Source organism: Microcaecilia unicolor, chromosome 14 (genome assembly GCF_901765095.1).
Source record: "Microcaecilia unicolor chromosome 14, aMicUni1.1, whole genome shotgun sequence".
Lineage (NCBI taxonomy): Eukaryota > Metazoa > Chordata > Amphibia > Gymnophiona > Siphonopidae > Microcaecilia > Microcaecilia unicolor.
Window position 1 is genome coordinate 41,458,208 of NC_044044.1, and position 18,745 is coordinate 41,476,952.

Sequence of the window (18,745 nt, forward strand, 5' to 3'; positions counted from 1 at the left end):
CAAAACAAAATCTGGAGGAAAAGAAAGGGCTGTTTACATCCCTTTGCCAATTCCCAGGCAGAAGGTCCCATCTCTCCCCATCCAGTATCTGTACACAAGAGCTTGCATTTGGTGGTTGTAAATGCCATCTTAAATGAAAGAGCTTCCCTATAACCAAGCCTCACATTTTCATCTACTACTACTACTAATTTCTATAGCGCTACTTGACACGCAACGCTGTACACATTATATACAGGTACTTTCTCTGCCCCTAGCAGGCTCACAATCTAAGTTGGGTTAAATGACTTGCCCAATGTCACAAGCAGCTGCAGTTCGAATCAAACCCAGGTTACCAGATTCAAAGTCCACTGCACTAACCATTAGGCTACTCCACACCATGGATCTACCTATGGAGTTTCATAACCATTTTCACAACAGATTACGTTTGATATTCTTGGCACTTCGCATATGCCACAATTGTCTGGACATTTTAAGAAACCCACAGGGATTTCCTTTCTAGATATACATATGAGGCCCTGCATACAAGCCACACTCAGAAAGGGCATCATATTATTCCCATTTATGACAAATAAGTGAAAGCACCCATTTTTACTTAAAAACAAAAGTTTTTATTCCAGAAAGATAGGATATGGGCTAAATCCCCAGCTCCTAGTCTCTTGCAAATCCTCAGTGTCCACGGCAAGAACCTGACCATTTTGAGTATGTCCTCTCCCACAACCAGAGGTGCTCCACCAGCAGCTCACACTTTTCCCCATTTCCTACCATCTACCACTAATGTAAACTTTCACCTCCAGATTAATATGGGTTGCTTTTCTTGGTTTCAATAGGTCAATCTAGGGCCAGAAAGTATGGTACACAAATTCAGAATGTTGGGGTGCAGAACACAATGGCTTCCAGCTCATGTCTGAACTACTTCCAAGGTCATTACCACAAAGAAACCTCACAATCACAGTGCAATTGCCATGAAGTAGTCAGCTGAGCATCTGATCGCATTACTACTGGAACACTGTTTTTATACAAAAAAAAAAGGATGTTCGATATAGATGTGTAGACAACTTGACCTACAGAAGCACAGTCATGGGAAAGGAAATGTATGCAAAATAATTTTAACAATTTTAAAATATGTGAACTGTATTCTTGCTCATGGGTTTCTTTACAATCTAATGGCAAGACAGATGGAGGTGGTAGAGCCTTTGGCCCCAGTACACTTTTGAAGAATAGCCAGCGACTAGGCTAAGGTTCAATAGCTGGGGTGGGAAGGGGGGCATGAACCAAGCCACTCAAGAGACAGAGCAGGAAGTCGACAACAGTGGCAAATGTTAAGATTTCAGGGTTTTGGCCTGCTCTCTACTTCTCAATTTCATGGCTCCGTGACCACACGGGTGTTTTTATATTACTCCACCACCTGGCAGTCATCCAGGGCTAGAAAACCTGGCTAGCTGAGCTCTCCAACACCTGGCCTCCCACTGCTTTATACAAACACAAGTCTTTGTACATATCTGCCACAATCCAAGACAAACCATATTGAAAAACACAAGGTATAAATACTACCAAAAATAGATATTTTCCATTTGTCTTATTTCAACTTCTTTTAGAGAACGGAAAGCTAACATCTGAGCACTGGCTGATGTTAGCATAACACACCAATATTCAATTGTTAATCTCCTACCAGACTCCATAGGACCAGTGTTTGATGCTGAAATATCTGTATCCATGACATTTTTGTACCAAACTGCCAAGTCCTGTTTGAAGTTTTAAACTCTTGCATGTTACATGGTAGGGCTTTTAGCCTTTGTCCTCCCCTCTGCTTTTGGCCTTCTTTTCCATACACAAGATCTATGTGTGCTGGGTGGTAGGTGAGGGCATTCACTCTGTAGATTCTAACACAGACATGCTTAAAGCCAGGTCCCAATAGTGCTCCACTCCATATTTTTTAAAATGCTCCCGTGCCATGTTTTCAGTTGGGCACTGTTTAAATTTCATGTCGCCAAAGCTGCGTTCTTTTGTTGTACCCTTGAACACAAACAAAAAAGTGTCAAGAAATCAAAGTAGTCAGTAATAAACAGAAAAGGACAAAACATTTATTTGTAACAGAACAACTCCAGAAAATAATTTGTCACTTTCCAAATTCTGAAGCCATCTCTATAGGACATTTTAAGGCTTCAGGTGTGGTGTGCTATCTTTTTATTCCTGGGTGGTCAGAAACCCAGAGTACATTGCAACATAAGTTGGTATGATTACATCTAATCACTCTGATAGGTTAATTAGAGAACACACATTTAATCTAGAAACAGCCACATCAATACTATATTGGAACAGAGTGAACAAGCAAAGTGAGCAAGAGACAAAGCTACTGACAGAGAAATCTTAAGTTTATTAGTGTCTGGATGAATTAACACTTTGAAAAGTTTATAAACATTAAAAAACTACCCCTAAAGCAAAGTTGCTTACCCGTAAAAAGGGGTTCTCCATAGATAGCAGGGAAATTCAGCCAAACTTTGCAGAATTGTCATCTAATAGTGCCAGGGTGCCCGGAGTCCTCCATCTTGAAAGGTGTGGTGTATTTTGGTTGTCAGTTTTAACTTGGTGCATTTGTGCAGATTCCTGCATTCTCTTTAGCAGCCTATGGTAGGTGCTTCTCAACCCAATTTTTGGGGTATACCCAGCCAGATTTTCAGGATAGCCACAATGAATATGCATGAAATGCATAAATTTGCATTCCAAAGAGGCAGTGCATGCATATTCATTGTGGATATTCTGAAAACCTACCTGACTGGATGTGTCCTGAGTTTTGGGTTGAGAAGAACTGGCCTGGGAGACTTCAGGTATCCTAAAGCTAACAAATGAGACTTCATGTGTGCATATAAAGAAAAAAATAGGCATCCCCAAGAATAAAGAAGTTTTACAAAGTGGCTAAAGCTGGAGGGACAGTGTGGCTGTAATTCCCTGCTGTCTACAGAGAACCCCTGGTACATGTAAGCAAATCTGCTTTCTCCATAGACAAAGGCGAAATTAGTTCTTACTGTTAATTTGCTTTCCTTTAGTCCCTCCAGACTGGCCCATAATCTGACTGATGGGTTGTGAACACCTTCTAGCAGGTGGAGACTGAAAACTCTGACTCTAGAGAGAGCCAGTAAGAGCTCTGGCTAGCTAGAGATAGATTCAGTATTATCATAACAAAGCAGAAGAAGAAAAGCAAAGAACCACATTCTGTGCCACCAGGAAACTTGAACAGCCAACAACAACATATTATCAATGAGTATGTGCCTCTTGCGAAAGTAAATATACTTGCTGCACATGTATCGTTTTTTTACTACTACTACTACAAATCATTTCTATAGCGCTACCAGTCGTACACAGCGCTTCACAATTGAACATGAAGAAAAGACAGTCCCTGCTAAAAAGAGCTTACAATCTAAATCAGGACAGACAGACAGGACAAATAAGGGATAAGGGTAGGACAGACAGATGGGACACATAGGGAAAAGGGACTATTGAAGAGAGGAAGACAAGATAAAGGTTACGAGCAGGTGACAAGTTAGGAATTAAAAGCAGCATCAAACAGGTAGGCCGTATAGGTATGAGAGAGCCCTCTTCTGAATATCCCCATACATAAAGCATCCCGCAACTGGGATCTTCTCTTTCTGTAAATGAGGTAAAGCAGGGGGTTCTCAACCCGACGTTAGACAGGTTTTCAGGATATCCACAAGGAATAACCACGACATAAATTTGCATTCACTACCTCTACTGTACGCAATATTAATTGTGGCTGTCCTGAAAATCTGATTGGCTCTGTCCCGAGAACATGTTCTGCCCAACTTATGAGCCAAGCCACACTGCTTCCTGTTGTAACTGGCGACTCCTCGTCCCCCCCATGCCAATTGACATAAGTAACTGCTGTGGCAATATCTGATGAGTACTCGCCCACTAACAGAGAACAAAACGCTGCCAGAGCCAACCAAATTGCTCTTGTTTCCAAGAGGTTGATCGAGCAGGAAGTCTCCGGCCGAGACCAAAGACCCTGCGCAACCCATCCAAGACAGTGAGCTCCCCAGCTCCATAGGCTGGCATCTGTTGTGACTACAATCCACTGCGGCAGATCCAGAGGCATCCCCCGTTGGTCAGGTTGGTTGTCCAAAGCCACCAACAGAGGCTGCTGCGCTCCCGAGCTCACAGTGGCAATTTCAACTGCAGGGAATCCTTCTGTGGCAACCACCTAGACAGGAGGCACTTCTGCAGAGATCTCATGTGTGCCCTGGCCCAAGGCACCACTTCTATCGTTGCTGCCATGGAACCCAAAACTTGAGGCTAATCCCTTGCACTCGGTACCAACCTCTACAGAAATGCTTGAATCTGAGCCTGCAACTTGTGAATCCTGCTCTGAGGAAGAAACACTTGATCCTGAATTGTATCGAAGGACACCCCTAGGTAGTTGAGTGTCTTGAGACGATACTAGATGACTCTTGAGAGATTTGACCACACAAGGGACTGAAGGAACTAAACCATTCAAGCCGTGACCTGCAGACTTTCCTCTGATCAGCCAATCGTCCATGTAAGGATGAACTAGAATACAGTCTTTCGTGAAAGCCGCTGGCACTACAATCATAACATAAGCATCGCCATGCTGGGACAGACCAAGGGTCCATCGAGCCCAGCACCCTGTCACCGACAGCGGCCAAAAGAACAAACAACCTTTGTGAACATGTGAGGAGTCATAGCGAGTCCAAAAGGCAAAGCCCAAACTGATAATGCTTGCCCAAAACTACTACTTATCATTTCTATAGCGCTACTAGACGTACGCAGCGCTGTACACTTGAACATGAAGAGACAATCCCTGCTCGACAGAGCTTACAATCTAATTAGGACAAACAAGAGATAAGGGAATATTAAAGTGAGGGTGATAAAATAAGGGTTCTGAACAAGTGAATAAGGGTTAGGAGTTAAAAGAAGCAAAGCAAAGACAGCGCTGGTGCATGGGCCAAATTGGAATGTACAGATAGGCCTCCGTTAAGTCCAGCGCAATCAAGAACTCCCTGGACCAGACGGCCACTATGACCAAGCGAAGAGTCTCCATACAAAAAACTGGTGACCGTGAGGGCTCAATTGACAGCCTTGAAATCCAAAATCGGTTGGAAAGACCCTTCTTTCTTCGACAACAAAATAGAATAACGCCCCTGCCAGACCTCTGAGGAGGGAACTGGACAAATAGCCTGTAGATCGAGAAGTCTTTTCCGAGTATCCCAGAACAAACCCACCTTCGGGCAAGAACGACAGGGAGACTCCAGGAAGGCGTCTGGAAGATGTTGCGCAAGTTCTTGATTGCCTGGGCCCCCGCCCATAACAGGATCATACCTGGCCCTTTATTTTCAACTCTAGGAGACCAAGGAGAAGAAATTTATTTTGTTACATTTGTATCCACATTTTCCCACCTTTTTGCAGGCTCAATGTGGCTTACATTTTACCGTTAACGGCGTTAGCCGATTCTGGTCTGAACAAATACATGGTATGAATGAATGCAAAGTAATATTGTGGTATGATAGGTAATTGGAGGGAACGTAAAGAGAGAGAGGAGAGGAAGAGTCAGGTAATGTCCATTACGGTCTTTGGTTATATTGTATCACAAGTGTTCAGGTATTTTATGTTGGGTCGGGGGGGTATGCTCTTCTGAACAGAAATCCACATGCACACCACTAATAAATAAATAACTATATATCAAAGGCCTCTGGGAGAGAGAAAAGGGTCACACGTACAATCAAGCTGTGCACAACCATCTCAAAATCCCTCAGGTCCTCTGCTCTTTTATTAAAAATGCATTAAGTCATAACTTAACTGGTTACATCACAAATCATGAGACACAAACTTTGAAAAATCATTGGCTAGATTACATTCTGCTTATATCTGCAAGTTCAAGGGATTCAGGGTACCTTCCCAAACTGCTAGTGGATTTAGTAAAAATCAAACATTTATAGGAATGTGAAACTATCATACATTATTCCATACATCTGTATGCTCAGACATCTGCATGAATCACATTCACTTCCCTATTCTCTTCCAAACATGTTTATGTCTATAAAAGTTTCCTGCATCTGGTAAAGACAGCATTTAGTCATTTTCCATCTTATTTACTATACTAACATTTAACCTCTAATATTTCTCTCTATGAATGGGGGGACCATTATTTTCAAATATAACCTTAATATCATCATTCTAAGGCGTAAACGTCGCAAATAACCTCAGAGGTAATCCAGGCCCACCTCCAATAGAAATGTGTTAAGCGAGCTCCCACAGCTTTCATCAGAGGCTGGACCCAGAAACCTTCATTAGGCAGGAAAGAGGCTCCTGCATCTCTGCCCCCTGCTCCCCCCCCCCCCCCCCCCTCTGAAAGGAGTGCTGAACTGAAGCTACTCTACCAGCCCTATACTGATGAAAATCTCATCCCCAGCTTCGCACAGAAAGCAGGCCACGACCCAAAGCCTTAGGCCGGTCTTCAGAAAGTTGAGGCACTTTACTATCTCCTAGACTGCAGACCAAATTGTCTAATTCATCTCCAAATAGAAAGGATCCTCGAAATGGGAACTTAGGGCCAGATGCACTAAACTTAAAGAGCCTTTAACAAGCCATTAACGAGCAAGTAGTAAACCCTGGCGTGCACTAAAGGCTTCTCCGAGTCTTTTTCCAACGACGATAGCAGCTAACCAAAACGGAATGCAGATGAGCAAATTGTGTAGAAACCCTGTTGTAATGAGATGCACTAACCTTTTCCGATTGCCTATGGACGTCCTTTACTGTATATAAAAAAAAGACGAGCTGTGCCTATGGACGTCCTTTATGGACGTCCTTCACTATATATATAATGTCCTTCACCGCCGCTCCCAACTCCCCCCTGCATTGAAATGACTAGAGGACATGAATTGAGGTTGAAGGGGGGCAGACTCAGGAGTAATGTCAGGAAGTATGTTTTCACAGAAAGGGTAGTAGATACGTGGAATGCCCTCACGAGGGAGTCAGATGATTCTTGGATAGGTTGACAACCCATTCCAATGACTGAAACAGACTGACCACGCTGGCCATCACCAGAATCCTTCATCCACCTGCTGAGATAAAATATTTAAGAGGCTTCTGCACAGGACACTATGGAGCAGAGCTCTCTCATTCTCTCTATCTCCACCTGCAGATAGATGGGCATATCCTGCAAGTCTCTTAATTGATCAGTGGGATGAAATGGAAACATCTGTTTTATTTCTTGTGCTTTTCAATCCCACTTGTAAAGCAAAGCAGTTAAAATATCACCTTAAGATTAGGCATCCAAACTTTAAACCCATTTGTTACCTTCCAACTATCAGCACAGAACTGAAGGTTTAAAACGATGGGGAAATCCCCGACTAGACATAGAGAGGAGGCAAAAAACAGAAACACCTCACATACCTCCCAGACCAAGACACACTTGTTTGCCTTTACAACAGATTCTTCATCAGATTCGTTGTCATCTGTAAAACAAGCAAACTTTATTTCAAAGCAGAGCTCCAATACCTTGACATCAAAAAGCACTGTGAAAGCTGCCATGCCATAAGAGATAGGATGAAAGGATAAGACCATGCCATGCCAAGGATTATCCATACACTGTAGTTTCTATATTTCAGATTACACTCACCCCATACTCACCTTTTCCTTTGGAGCTGGTCGTTTGTTCATCCCATTTTATTCGGTGTAGAATAACACGTTTGAATTTCTTTTGCGATTTTGGCCCTAAATGGACAACAAATATAAATTAGTTATCTTCCTTACAATAAGCTTCTGACAATCACATACAAAAAGGTTTTTTTGTCATGTACATTTTCCTTAGTGTGAATCCAGAAACCCACTCACAGCGATGCCCTGTTCCATCTTTAGAAACTAGGTGGATCCAAAAACCCACTCAAAGTGATGCCCTGTTCCATTTTTAGAAAGTAGGTGGCCACTGACTAAGTGAATTGCCAGGGCTGACAAATCAACTTAGAATTCTAAAGAAAAGATGCCAAAAAGAAAACATCCTCTCAACAATAGTCCAAATTCATTGAGCTCTCTAATTAAGGAAGGAGGTGGAACAATTATTTAAAGAATATTTTTAAAACATTTTCAAGCAAAAAAAGAAAAAAATACCTAGTGGGGACTCTATTCCAGGACATTCATCCCCACAGTCCATGCATATGCACAGGTCCAAAAAGTTATCAAGTCAGAATCCTCATGTGCTCCCCGACACGTCTGGAAAATTTGGCATGAGCAGAACACTTAACAATAAATGTTATTAACACCATTTACACAGAAAACTAAAGCAGGGTCTCTTCAATTTCAATCCTCTCAGGACCCTCAACCAGATCTGATTTTTGGGCCATTTAAAACTTCACTATTAATTTGGTTCCAAAATCCAATATGTAGAAATAGTGCTCGCAGACTATCCTGAAAACCAGGAGGCACTGGTATACCCTGATCAACTATTCCTCTCCAAAACAGCTACTGCTACAGCAGTGAGACAGACTTGTTACTGTTTGATTTCTCTTTAGCATGAGCTTAGTGAAAGATGTGCATGTTTTACTCCTGAAGTAATTAATTCCCATGTAAAGATGTAATTTCATGGTCACAGACTGGTTATTTCAGAACAACTAGTACTGAAATTTATAACACATTAGTAGGGTACTACTACAGATTTCCACATTGGTGTCCATGGCTCTTGCTCTGACCAGGCCCTGCATTCAAAACAGCAAATTACATTTCCATGTACACTTAAGTAAATAGCATGAAGAACATAACCACACCTATAGCCCTTTTCTGTGGTCCTAGGTTGAAACAAATTTTATACCAAAATGTATACAGACATGGAGAGGCTTTTAAGAATAACCCTCTGTACTGCAAGATATTTACAACAGTAAGCACTATGGCTTAAATTAGATTCAACCTAAAATGTTTAAATGCCTTTACTAATTACCAGTAGCAGGAGCTTTGCCCTACCTGATAATTCGTTTTCTGATAGCTCTTGCACCAGTCTGCACCCTGGCTTACACAGTGCCTCTCAGGAACAGGAGACCAACTCTCATGAAGCAGAAAATCCCACAAGACTTCTTGTGCTCCCCTGAGCCCACAACTCCAGCTGGTGCCATTTTGGTGGCTTCAACAGCATAATCTAAAAAAACTCAAAGAGAAAACAGAGTGTAAGTATTCTGTAAACTCATTTTAGGATTAAAAAAAAAACTTAAAAATTGGATAGGTAAAGATAATTACATGCCAAAGTCAAAATGTAATGAAGAAATACAAGGAAAACACGAGAGACTGCTGCAAACTGGTATGAGAGCTAAAAGAACAGGAATTAGCAAGTAGGTCAAAATCCTTGTTCTAGAGTGTCGACACCAGTCTGCAAGCTTGGATTTAGAAAATCAATATCTTAAGGAATGGGACTTACTGCGGCTTGAAGCAGTGTTCTACCGAAGGCTGATTCCATCACTGACCACTTATCTTATAAGACCTTGGTGTTTATACGAACGGATTTTTAAGTTTCTCCTTTACAAATCTTTTGTGTTGGAGCTAATACCTTTTTCCACAGTCCATGTAATATATACATAAATATATATTTTTTTAAATCTGGTAACCACTTTTTAATACCTGATCGTATCCACATATTTACAGCAGGTGATCCTGTTTTATGTAGATCTTTGTAAAGCCTTGTTTGTTAATAGTATCTGTTTTTATTTATTCCTCAGTTTTATCCCACTCCAGAAGATGCAGGATTTTTCAATGACACTTGGGAGTCAGTTTTGAGACCGCCCTTTGTAGTTGTTCCTTTCAGCCAGTAGGTGCAACTGCCCTGGCTGTAACTGCATTACATCCTTCCTCAGGAACAAATACGTCAGCTTCATGGTATGCCCCACTCAAGCAAAGTCCCAAACAGGAAACTTAAATGCAAGTCTCCTGCGCTGCAGTAGGACAGCTTGAGTCATGAGGCCAGACCTGTAAAGAATGTAAAGCTCTAAAGCATTTAATAAATGTGACAATTTATTTCACAGACTGACCGTAGAGCTAGCTAATGCAAAAAAATTTAAATTCAGGGACTAATACAAATCAAGTCCATAAAACAAATGGCAGCAAAACTGCTACCAAGATAAATCTAGCAGCTCTTCACAAGAACCACCAAAAATAAAATGTTTACAGTTAAATTAACAGATTTTATTAGAAATGGTGTGTTCAACGCTAAAGTCCCACTCAATGAAGACGGACGGACAGATAGTCCAGACTTGGCAAGCTGGAGTGGAGAAGTACCCTAGTGGTTAGAGTTCCAGTCTTGATATAAAGAAGTGCCTAGTTCAAATCTGCAAATCACTTAATCCTCCACTGCCTCAGGTACAAAATTAGATTGTGAGACCTCCAGATACAAGGAAATACCCAGAGTACTTGAATGTAACTCACCTTGAATTACTACTGAAAACGTTGTGAGCAAAATCCAAATAAATAAATAACTAAAAATAAATAAGCTGAATATCTCAAGGGGGTTTTTTTTTTTTGGGGGGGGGGGGGGGGGGGTTGTTTTTACATTTTTCTCTCAGCTTCCAAGTTAATTTTCTGGATTATAAGAGAGAGGCAGTTGAGGCAAGACATCTACAGGAGGTTTAAAAAGCAAGGTTTCCTTGGCCAAAATAATTTACTACAGATGTATAATGCACATCTTTCCCAAGTTTGAGTTAAGATATCAGCATTTTAGGTAGTTTCACTCTTTGCCTTGTTTCTTTATGACTTCTTGTGGTTGCAAGATCTAGTTAAGGAGACAAAGTCAGTGAATATTCCGTTTTAATTCCCATTCATTTCGAAGGCCAGTTTCTTTGAATAATGATTTTTTTTTCTGCTGTTATTCATTAGATGTCACATTTTCAGTCTCTTTGTTGAATTTGTGCCTTTAGTTTGCTGCTTAAAAGAAATTACTTCAACTACTACCGTCGTTGTTGGCCAAGTACATGTGTAGGGTCTTTGTCTTGTCTATCATCAGAATTCTGTGATAGGTATCTCCCTACTGCTCACATTATTGGCTGCAGTTACAGGGAATCTATGTATCCAGTTTTTGGCAAATTACATTGGTTGCCATTGTCATCATTTAAGATTATCTGTCCAACATTTCAAGCCTTTGAGGTGATAAAGTCGGCAGTTTGCACTTCACAGTCCCACGTGCTTATCTTATTCATCACAAGATGCTCTTTTAGAGAAGCTCTCCTTTTAAACAAGCTTTGCATTGATGCTATTTGGAGCAACTTACCTCTTGAGACTCATCTGGCCACAAGTTATTTGCACTGTGGAGAAACTAATTGAAACATTCTTTTTCTCAGAGCCCTTTATGCAGGGTTGGATAATTGTTTTTGCTGCTTCTGCTCCTGTGCTTTTTACACATTCTGATGTATATCATTAGTTGTCTCACTGCTGATGTGTCAAATATTAGAACAGTGATATAAATCCAATTTTTGATCTTTGGTGTGAAAAGACCACCAGCACAACTATTCCTTGGATCACAAAATAATGCATATTGCGACACCAGATCTGATAAATGCATAGGATTATTCTTATAGCGAATGTTGAAGTTTTACCCATGGCACGATACTCATTACATATACCTTCTATGATTTCCAGGCAGGGTCTTTAAAAAAAAAAAATAAACATGTAATTGCACTGACAATAAACCACTTCTCCAATGGAATAGCAAATCTTTTTTTTCTACTTATAAGAAGACTGTTGATGTAAAGAAGTCACTACCAAATGATGAACATCTTGAGCAGGAGCTGAGAAATATATCAACAACTTTTATCAGTCTGTGGTCTTTAACTGACCAACTTTTGCTGACATGGTTTCTAGAAATGGCAGCCTTCCAACAGAAATGTCTACATAAAATGGCTGTGCTGGGGTTCTTAAAATTGCTAGAAGGGTTTTAGGGCTTTGGGGGGAAAACACTCTGGAATCAAAGGTCAAATCAAATGGAACAGCCTTGTACTGCAACTAGTATAGCAACCCCATAATCCATTGTCACACACTGCTGCAGGATGAGTTTCTTAAAGAGCTAGAGATCAAAATATCTGATCACTATTTCTGGCTTGTTCTGTCCACTTTCTTTGACTGCCAGAGTATCTTCAAATGAACAATAGATTTCTTTGGAGGATTTTATTTAATTCACTGTAAGGTGCTAACTCATTTTTCCCCATTATATCTTTATGTAATCACTTAAAACTCATTTCTAGAAACAGTAAATGTTTAAGCTGCCTGGTTCTATAATTCTGTGCAGAAAACAGCAAATTCTATAATTGGCAAGAAAAAAGAGAGGATGACCAGGCTAAATGCTAACACTAACCTTAGTATGCAAACTGCAAGTTTATTAAACCACAATTCAAACACATGCACACAGACTGGACACTTGATTAAAGGTGGTATTTACTTGGTCATAGATTGAGGGTCCACCAAAGAATGAAGTTTTAAAACATCTGCTGCTATAGCTGATTTTGAGGCAACAGATACATCCCTTGCAAACTGCCCATCAGTATACATCTTTCCAGTGTATTATCTCAGGAATATAAGAGCCCCTAATGCAAACTTGTTGCCAAAATATGTTGGGCACCTAAGGAGAAATTAAGTCTCACCTGATAATTTTCTTTCCATTAGTCCTTCCCACTATTCCAGAACCTGTGGGATAGTTGTGTCAATCAACCAGCAAACTGAAAACAAATGAGACATCTCTCTCTTGGCATCCAGTCCAGCTCCTCAGTATTTACGTAGATAAGCAATAAAGAGAAACTCAGAATAAAAACAACAAGTTTAAACAACTCAAACCTAACACTAACAAGACGAGCAAACATTTGTGGACTCCCTCATCTCTGCACGAACTGTAGAGAACAAGAGATATGAAGGAAGCACCATTCAAGGTGACAATCGTTATCTGACCCATTAGTTCACATCAACTAAACATCTCAGAAATCTCAGGAGGGCCTCTGGAATAGTGGGAAAGACTAATGGAAAGAAAATTATCAGGTAAGACCTAATTTCTCCTTCCATTAAGTAGCTTCTCACTATTCCAGAACATGTGGGATGTTCAAAAGCAATCCTTAGAGTTGGTGGGATCCTGGCACCACCGCCATGAGGACCGAAGCCCCAAAAACTGGTTTCTGAGGGCACTGCAGCATTCACCCTGTAGTGCTTGGCAAAAGGTATGCAGCATCAACCACATCACCACCTTGCAAATATCCACCAAATGCAGTTAGTCTCTGCCCAGGATAGCGCTGTACACCTTGTAGAATGAGCCTGCAAGGCCCAAGGAGAATACTTCACTGCAAGCAATTAAGCTGATGCGATAGTTTCCTTCAGACAACTAGCAATTGTGGGCTTGTAAGCCATAAGGCCAAGCCTCTGTTTAACAAAAAGCACGATATGTCCGATTTGCAAAACTCATTCATGACTTACAGATATTTTAATGAGGCCTGTATGCACCTCAAGAAGCTTCAAGGAAGAATAAGGAGCTTCTTCATCCTCTCTGCGAAAGGAGAGAAGCTCCACATAGTGGGTGAGTTGAAATGCAGACAACTCTTTCAGAAGAAAGGAAAGAACCATGCGCAGGGAGACCCCACCTCCGAAAAACAAAGAAAGGGATTCCAACAAGAGAGTCTATAGCTTTGAAACCCTACGTGCATACTCAAGAGCCACCAGGAACATTGCCTTTAGCGTAAGATCTTTCAAGTAGGTGTTCCCAGTGGATCAAAAGAAGGCTTCTGAAGAGCCAGGACTACGAAAGGAAGGCCACAAGCAGCCCATTCCCCTCAAGTATCGAATAATATCCGGGTGAGCTGCAAGAGACTTCTACAGTCGCCCCCTGAAACAGGCCAAAGTAGCAACCTGAACTTTTAGAGAACCCAAATCTTTTCTGAAGACCTGTCTGGAGAAACACTAGGATGTGTGTGATCTGAGCAGAGAAAGGTGAAAGTCCGCACTCGGAACAACAGCCCTCGAATGTCCTTCACACCGTTGCACACGCCATGGACGTAGAGCATTTCCGAGCCTGAAACAAGGTAGCAATGACTGAATCAAATTAACCTTTTTGTCTCAGCCAAGCCTTTTCAACAGCCAAGCCATACAACCAAAGGGGCACGGATCCTCCATAAGCACCAGATCTTGTTTCAGTGGGTCGTGTACCTGCAGAAGATGGAAAGGACCCACATCCAGCAGTCGGATCAGGTCCGCATACCACGGCCTCTGAGGCCAATCTGGGGCTACAAGAATAATTCAACCCCGGTGCAATGTGATTCTTTTCAACATGCAGCCTACCACGGGCCAAGGAGAGAGGACATATAGTAAATGTGTCTCCGGCCAAGGCTGCAGTAGGGTATCGATCCCCATGAAGCCCGGTTCTTTCCAAACGCTAAAGAACTTGGGTATTTTGGCATTCCTTTTGTCAACATCCAGAAGCAGAGAACCCTATTGGTAGATTATCTGTTAAAAACACTGGCTGGATAGTTCTCATTCTCCCGGGTCCAAGGAGTGCCTGCTGAGAAAGTTCACCTTCACATTCAAGGACCCAGCAATGTGAGCTGACAACAAGCAGAGAAGCTTTTTCTCCACCCAACTCATGAGGGATGCTGTCTCCATCACCACTGGAAGGTTGCGAGTCCCGCCATGCTTGTTGATAAAAGCCATCGCCATCACATTGTCAGAAAAAACTCGGACCAGGGCTTCCGTCAGTAAGGGAGCAAAGTCGCATAAGTCACATGGCCTGAGCTCCAAGCGATTTATTGACTAGAGAGACTCCTATTCCGTTCAGGTGCCCTGTGCCAAATGGAACTTGTAATGAGCCCCCAACCCGACTTGCTAGAATCCGTTATTCAATTCACATCAATTCTTGTATACTGCTAATATCCCCTTTCCAGGGTTCAGTGCCGTTTACATTCTATATTATCAGAAAGGGAGCTCCAACACTCAAATTCCTGGGCGACAACTACCACTGCATACTCCATCTGGCAACCAGTGTGCAAGGAAGATGAAGTTTGTACTTCTATGACACCAAAAACCAGCGGCTGAGAAGAGATTGCTGCAATGGCCGCATATGAGCCATTGCCCAAGGCACTTCTATCATCTCTGCCCCATGCTGCAACCAGGACAGCCAAAAACATAATGCAGGCCATAAACTGTAACATGTCATACACAGCATCTGCCAAGTAAGCCAACCAAACTTCTAGCCGGGGTTTATGGTGCCCGTCTTGCACTGCAGACTGCTAATGCCACATCAGGCATCCTCTTGCCAGTAATGAGCTGCACACTGTCGCCTGAAAGCACAAAGAGGCCACTTTAAAGGCTTGTTTCAGCTAGCCTTCTAGCTTCCTATTCTGTAGGTCTTTTAGGGCAATACCCCCTTACAATAGCAAGGTGGTCTTCTTAGTCACCGCCGTAACCTGGGAGCCCACCCTGGGAAGCTGCAATTTATCTTTTTCCTTCAGAACTAGCAGATAGAGGTGAACCATGGCTCTTCTCACTCTCAGCCCCGCATCTGGCGAGTCCCATTTTGCTGCAATCAGGTCCTGAATGCATCGGAAAAGCCTTAGAAGAACCTCTAAGTCCCTCATGATTGACAGAGATGAAACTACTGAAAACGAAGCAAAAGGCCCCTCAACGGAATGCACCACTACTGCCTCAAGAGTACTGAGCTCCTCTTTATGAAACCACCTCAGTATTTTCAGATCACCCCCCTCCTCGGGAGGGCGCTCTCCTTCCTCTAACAGCGCCTTCAACAGTGGTTCCTCTGAACATAGTAAGGCCAGATCACATAAGGAGGGAGAAGCAGAGATATCCTCATCTGCCCACTCTTGAAGGTCTAAATGAGATCTCTTAGGAGCCGAAGGGGCAGCAGGGTGAGAAAATGAAGCACCTTGCAGCAATTCCAACTGTTCCTGATTCAGTAAATAGGCCTGGTGTAACAGCAATATAAACTCCAGCGAAAACAAAGATCCCGGTGCAGCTGAATGCTGTTGAGCCCTGAGGCTGTAAAATAGCAGAGTGCTCCACATGTGATCACACAAAGGCTGCTCCTAACTGCCAGTCGGCCCTAACAAAATGGCGCCTGTTCCAGCTCTCTCCTGCCTCAAACTGCACATCGGCTTTGCTGAAGAGCACGAAGACCACAGTATATTCGGAGGCTGCGATGTGCTGCCGCCAACTGTTTCCCTCTGCATCCCGTGGGATTTCCGTCTTGCACACTCTGCAATACCCTGACGCTGGCCCTGGCAGGTTTCACAACAGGAACACCGTTAACTGCCTTGACGGAGTCACCATTCACCCTGACTGCCACCAGCTCAGCACAACATGTCCCAAGCAGTGAGTCAGGATCCCTCTCCTGCACCAAGTAGAACTTGCAGCCCTCCAAGGAGTTCCGAGTCAAACTTTAGTTGGACTTACCATTTCCGGCTGCTGTCGTCAAGTTCACAGTCTCCACCACAGATGAGAAAGGCTCAGGATTGAAAAGGAGAGCTCCACAAGAAACAGAGAGGTGAAGGGAGAGAAGAAATACATTTGCAGGGCACCAGAGAAAGGGATCTGAAGACCTCCAGATACGACTGCAGACTCGAACCATTTGCAAAGCTCAACTGGAACAGGAGCAAATAGCTCAGAACCAGAAGCTGAAAAATGTGTCCATCCACCTGCTGAAGATAGAAAATACGGAGGAGCTGAACTAGACACCAAGAGAGAAGCATCTCAGCTCAGTTTTCAGTTCTCTATCTCCACCTGCTGGTTGATGCAGTGCAACTATCCTACAGGTTCTGGAATAGTGGGAAGCTACATAATGGACTGTTTCAGAAGCATTTGAACTGGATTACTTTAAAGACTGTATATGAACGGTTAGTTTAATAAACTTGTAGTTCACATATTTCTGTTACTAGCACTCGACCTAGTCTCCTCTGCTTTTTTTTCCTGCTATACTTTTGTTAACATTTCTTGTATGTTACGATACATGGGAAGAGCTTGACCCCCTCCTCTTCCATTTCAGACTGCATTTCTAGCAAGGGATCAGAAAGGTTTTTTTTTATTTTGGGGGGGGGGGGGGGGGGGAACTTCAGGCAAGGTGTGAACAGCTTCTTATCAAAATCAGAGACTCAAACCTTTGCGTGGATTTGAGCAAAGGTGATTTTCAATATCTATGCAAGAACTACAGCTATAGGCTTCTCTGTCCAGATGGTCCATTTGGGTTTTCATACGGAATTAATTCCATTAATAAAACAAGAGTCCACTTCTTCAAGAAAAGTACCTAATTTAACCATTCAAGCACAAGCCACAGCATAACCCAAGGTTCTTCAGGTTTACATCAACATTTTCATCTCAGACAAGGCTTATGTAGTACAAGGAACATATCTTCTCCCTCCTTATTTCAATGCACACTAGATGTTACACCATTATCACAGCACAGTTCATTTGGACATTCTATACCAGGCTAGAATAGCAAAATGTCTGGCATATTCAGACAGATCACACCAGCATAGGGAGCAACCCAGGAATAAGTACTCACTTGGGTTGGCAGAACTAAGGAAGTCTGTAATTCTTAAGTTCAGTGGTGTCTATTTTGAACTCCAGCTAAAAGCAGTTTAAATCAAGTATTGACTCTTCAAGATCAGTTTCTCTTGTCAAATGTATATATACAGTCTTCATCTAGAGGAAACCCCCCCCCCCCCCCCCCCCCTTCACACACACACACAAAAAACAAAACAAAGGCGGCACCAGTGGGAGCTGTGGGTACAACGATGTATGCTGTTTCACAAGATTTCTGCTTCATGAGAGCTGGCCCTCCCATTCCCAAGAGGCACTGCATAACTAAGGGTGACGCCTTGGATTGAGAGAAACAGAATTTTATAATTTTAAGAGAAGAAAAAATAGAAAGCACTACCAAATAGTTAGGCAGAGCACAGAAAATATCATTCATACGTATTTTGACAGAAAACTGACCTTTAAAAAGTCAGCTCTTTAAGTCTACTTTAAAAGCGACTCGTCTTAAGGGATAAAAACACAAGACATGAATCAATGAATTTTCTGACAAGAAAGAGGTGAGATGGGTGTTACAGAGTGAAACAAAATATACAAGAATTCTTGAACATTTGAGGAGAAAGAGATGGTGCACTAAAATTAAGTAAAAAAAATATATATATACATACATTTAAGTAGAATAAATTCCATCAAACCCTTCCCAGCCTCACCTCCTTCTACAACCACCACATTCACATCTTTATGCAGGATCACAACTCCTGTAAGATACAGTTGTCCTGCATTGGCTTCAATTTTAAATTTTTTTGCTGGATTACTCAAATTCCGAACTCTACAAAGAGAAAGATGAACATTTAGAGGATACTTTTCAACACACATGATTTTCTAATGCAGTCATCCATCACGCATGTGTGTAAACACTCTAAATGTATGGAAAATCTATCATGGAACGTAAAACCCTTGGCATTGCTTAATGAAGACACTCACCTGTACACTGCCACATGAACGCCCTGTGAAACGTCTTCTTTTAGTTTTTTTATTTTTTTCTCTTTCCTCTGTTCTGCTGTCAGTTTTCGGGCTGCATTTGCCTCCTCATGAGCTCTGTGGTGAGGAAGAAGCACCAAACAGGAATCTTGTCAACACCTGTTCTATTATCTAGCAAACCAGTCTGTACAGCAGGGATTGACCAATGCCTCCCCATACCCATCTTTTCCAAATTTAGGAAGCTAGAATTCAA

At 42.1% G+C, this 18,745-nt stretch overlaps 1 protein-coding gene across 4 annotated transcripts in view; it reads right to left on the reverse strand.

The window, feature by feature from the left end:
- Positions 1 to 809: 809 nt before the first annotated feature.
- Positions 810 to 18,745, reverse strand: part of PRPF3 (pre-mRNA processing factor 3) — a 43,359-nt gene continuing 25,423 nt past the window's right edge. For 3 of the 4 annotated variants that reach the window (XM_030188298.1, XM_030188300.1, XM_030188299.1), the window contains exons 12-16: positions 18,496 to 18,609; positions 18,222 to 18,340; positions 7,663 to 7,746; positions 7,426 to 7,487; positions 810 to 2,013 (exon numbers count right to left, since the gene is read on the reverse strand). In XM_030188298.1, coding sequence (XP_030044158.1) covers positions 1,867 to 2,013; positions 7,426 to 7,487; positions 7,663 to 7,746; positions 18,222 to 18,340; positions 18,496 to 18,609 — 526 coding nt within the window. In that variant the 3' untranslated portion in view covers positions 810 to 1,866. Of the gene's footprint in view, positions 2,014 to 7,425; positions 7,488 to 7,658; positions 7,747 to 8,985; positions 9,158 to 18,221; positions 18,341 to 18,495; positions 18,610 to 18,745 lie in introns of those variants that run through there. The other variant, XM_030188302.1, reaches the window with a different exon arrangement.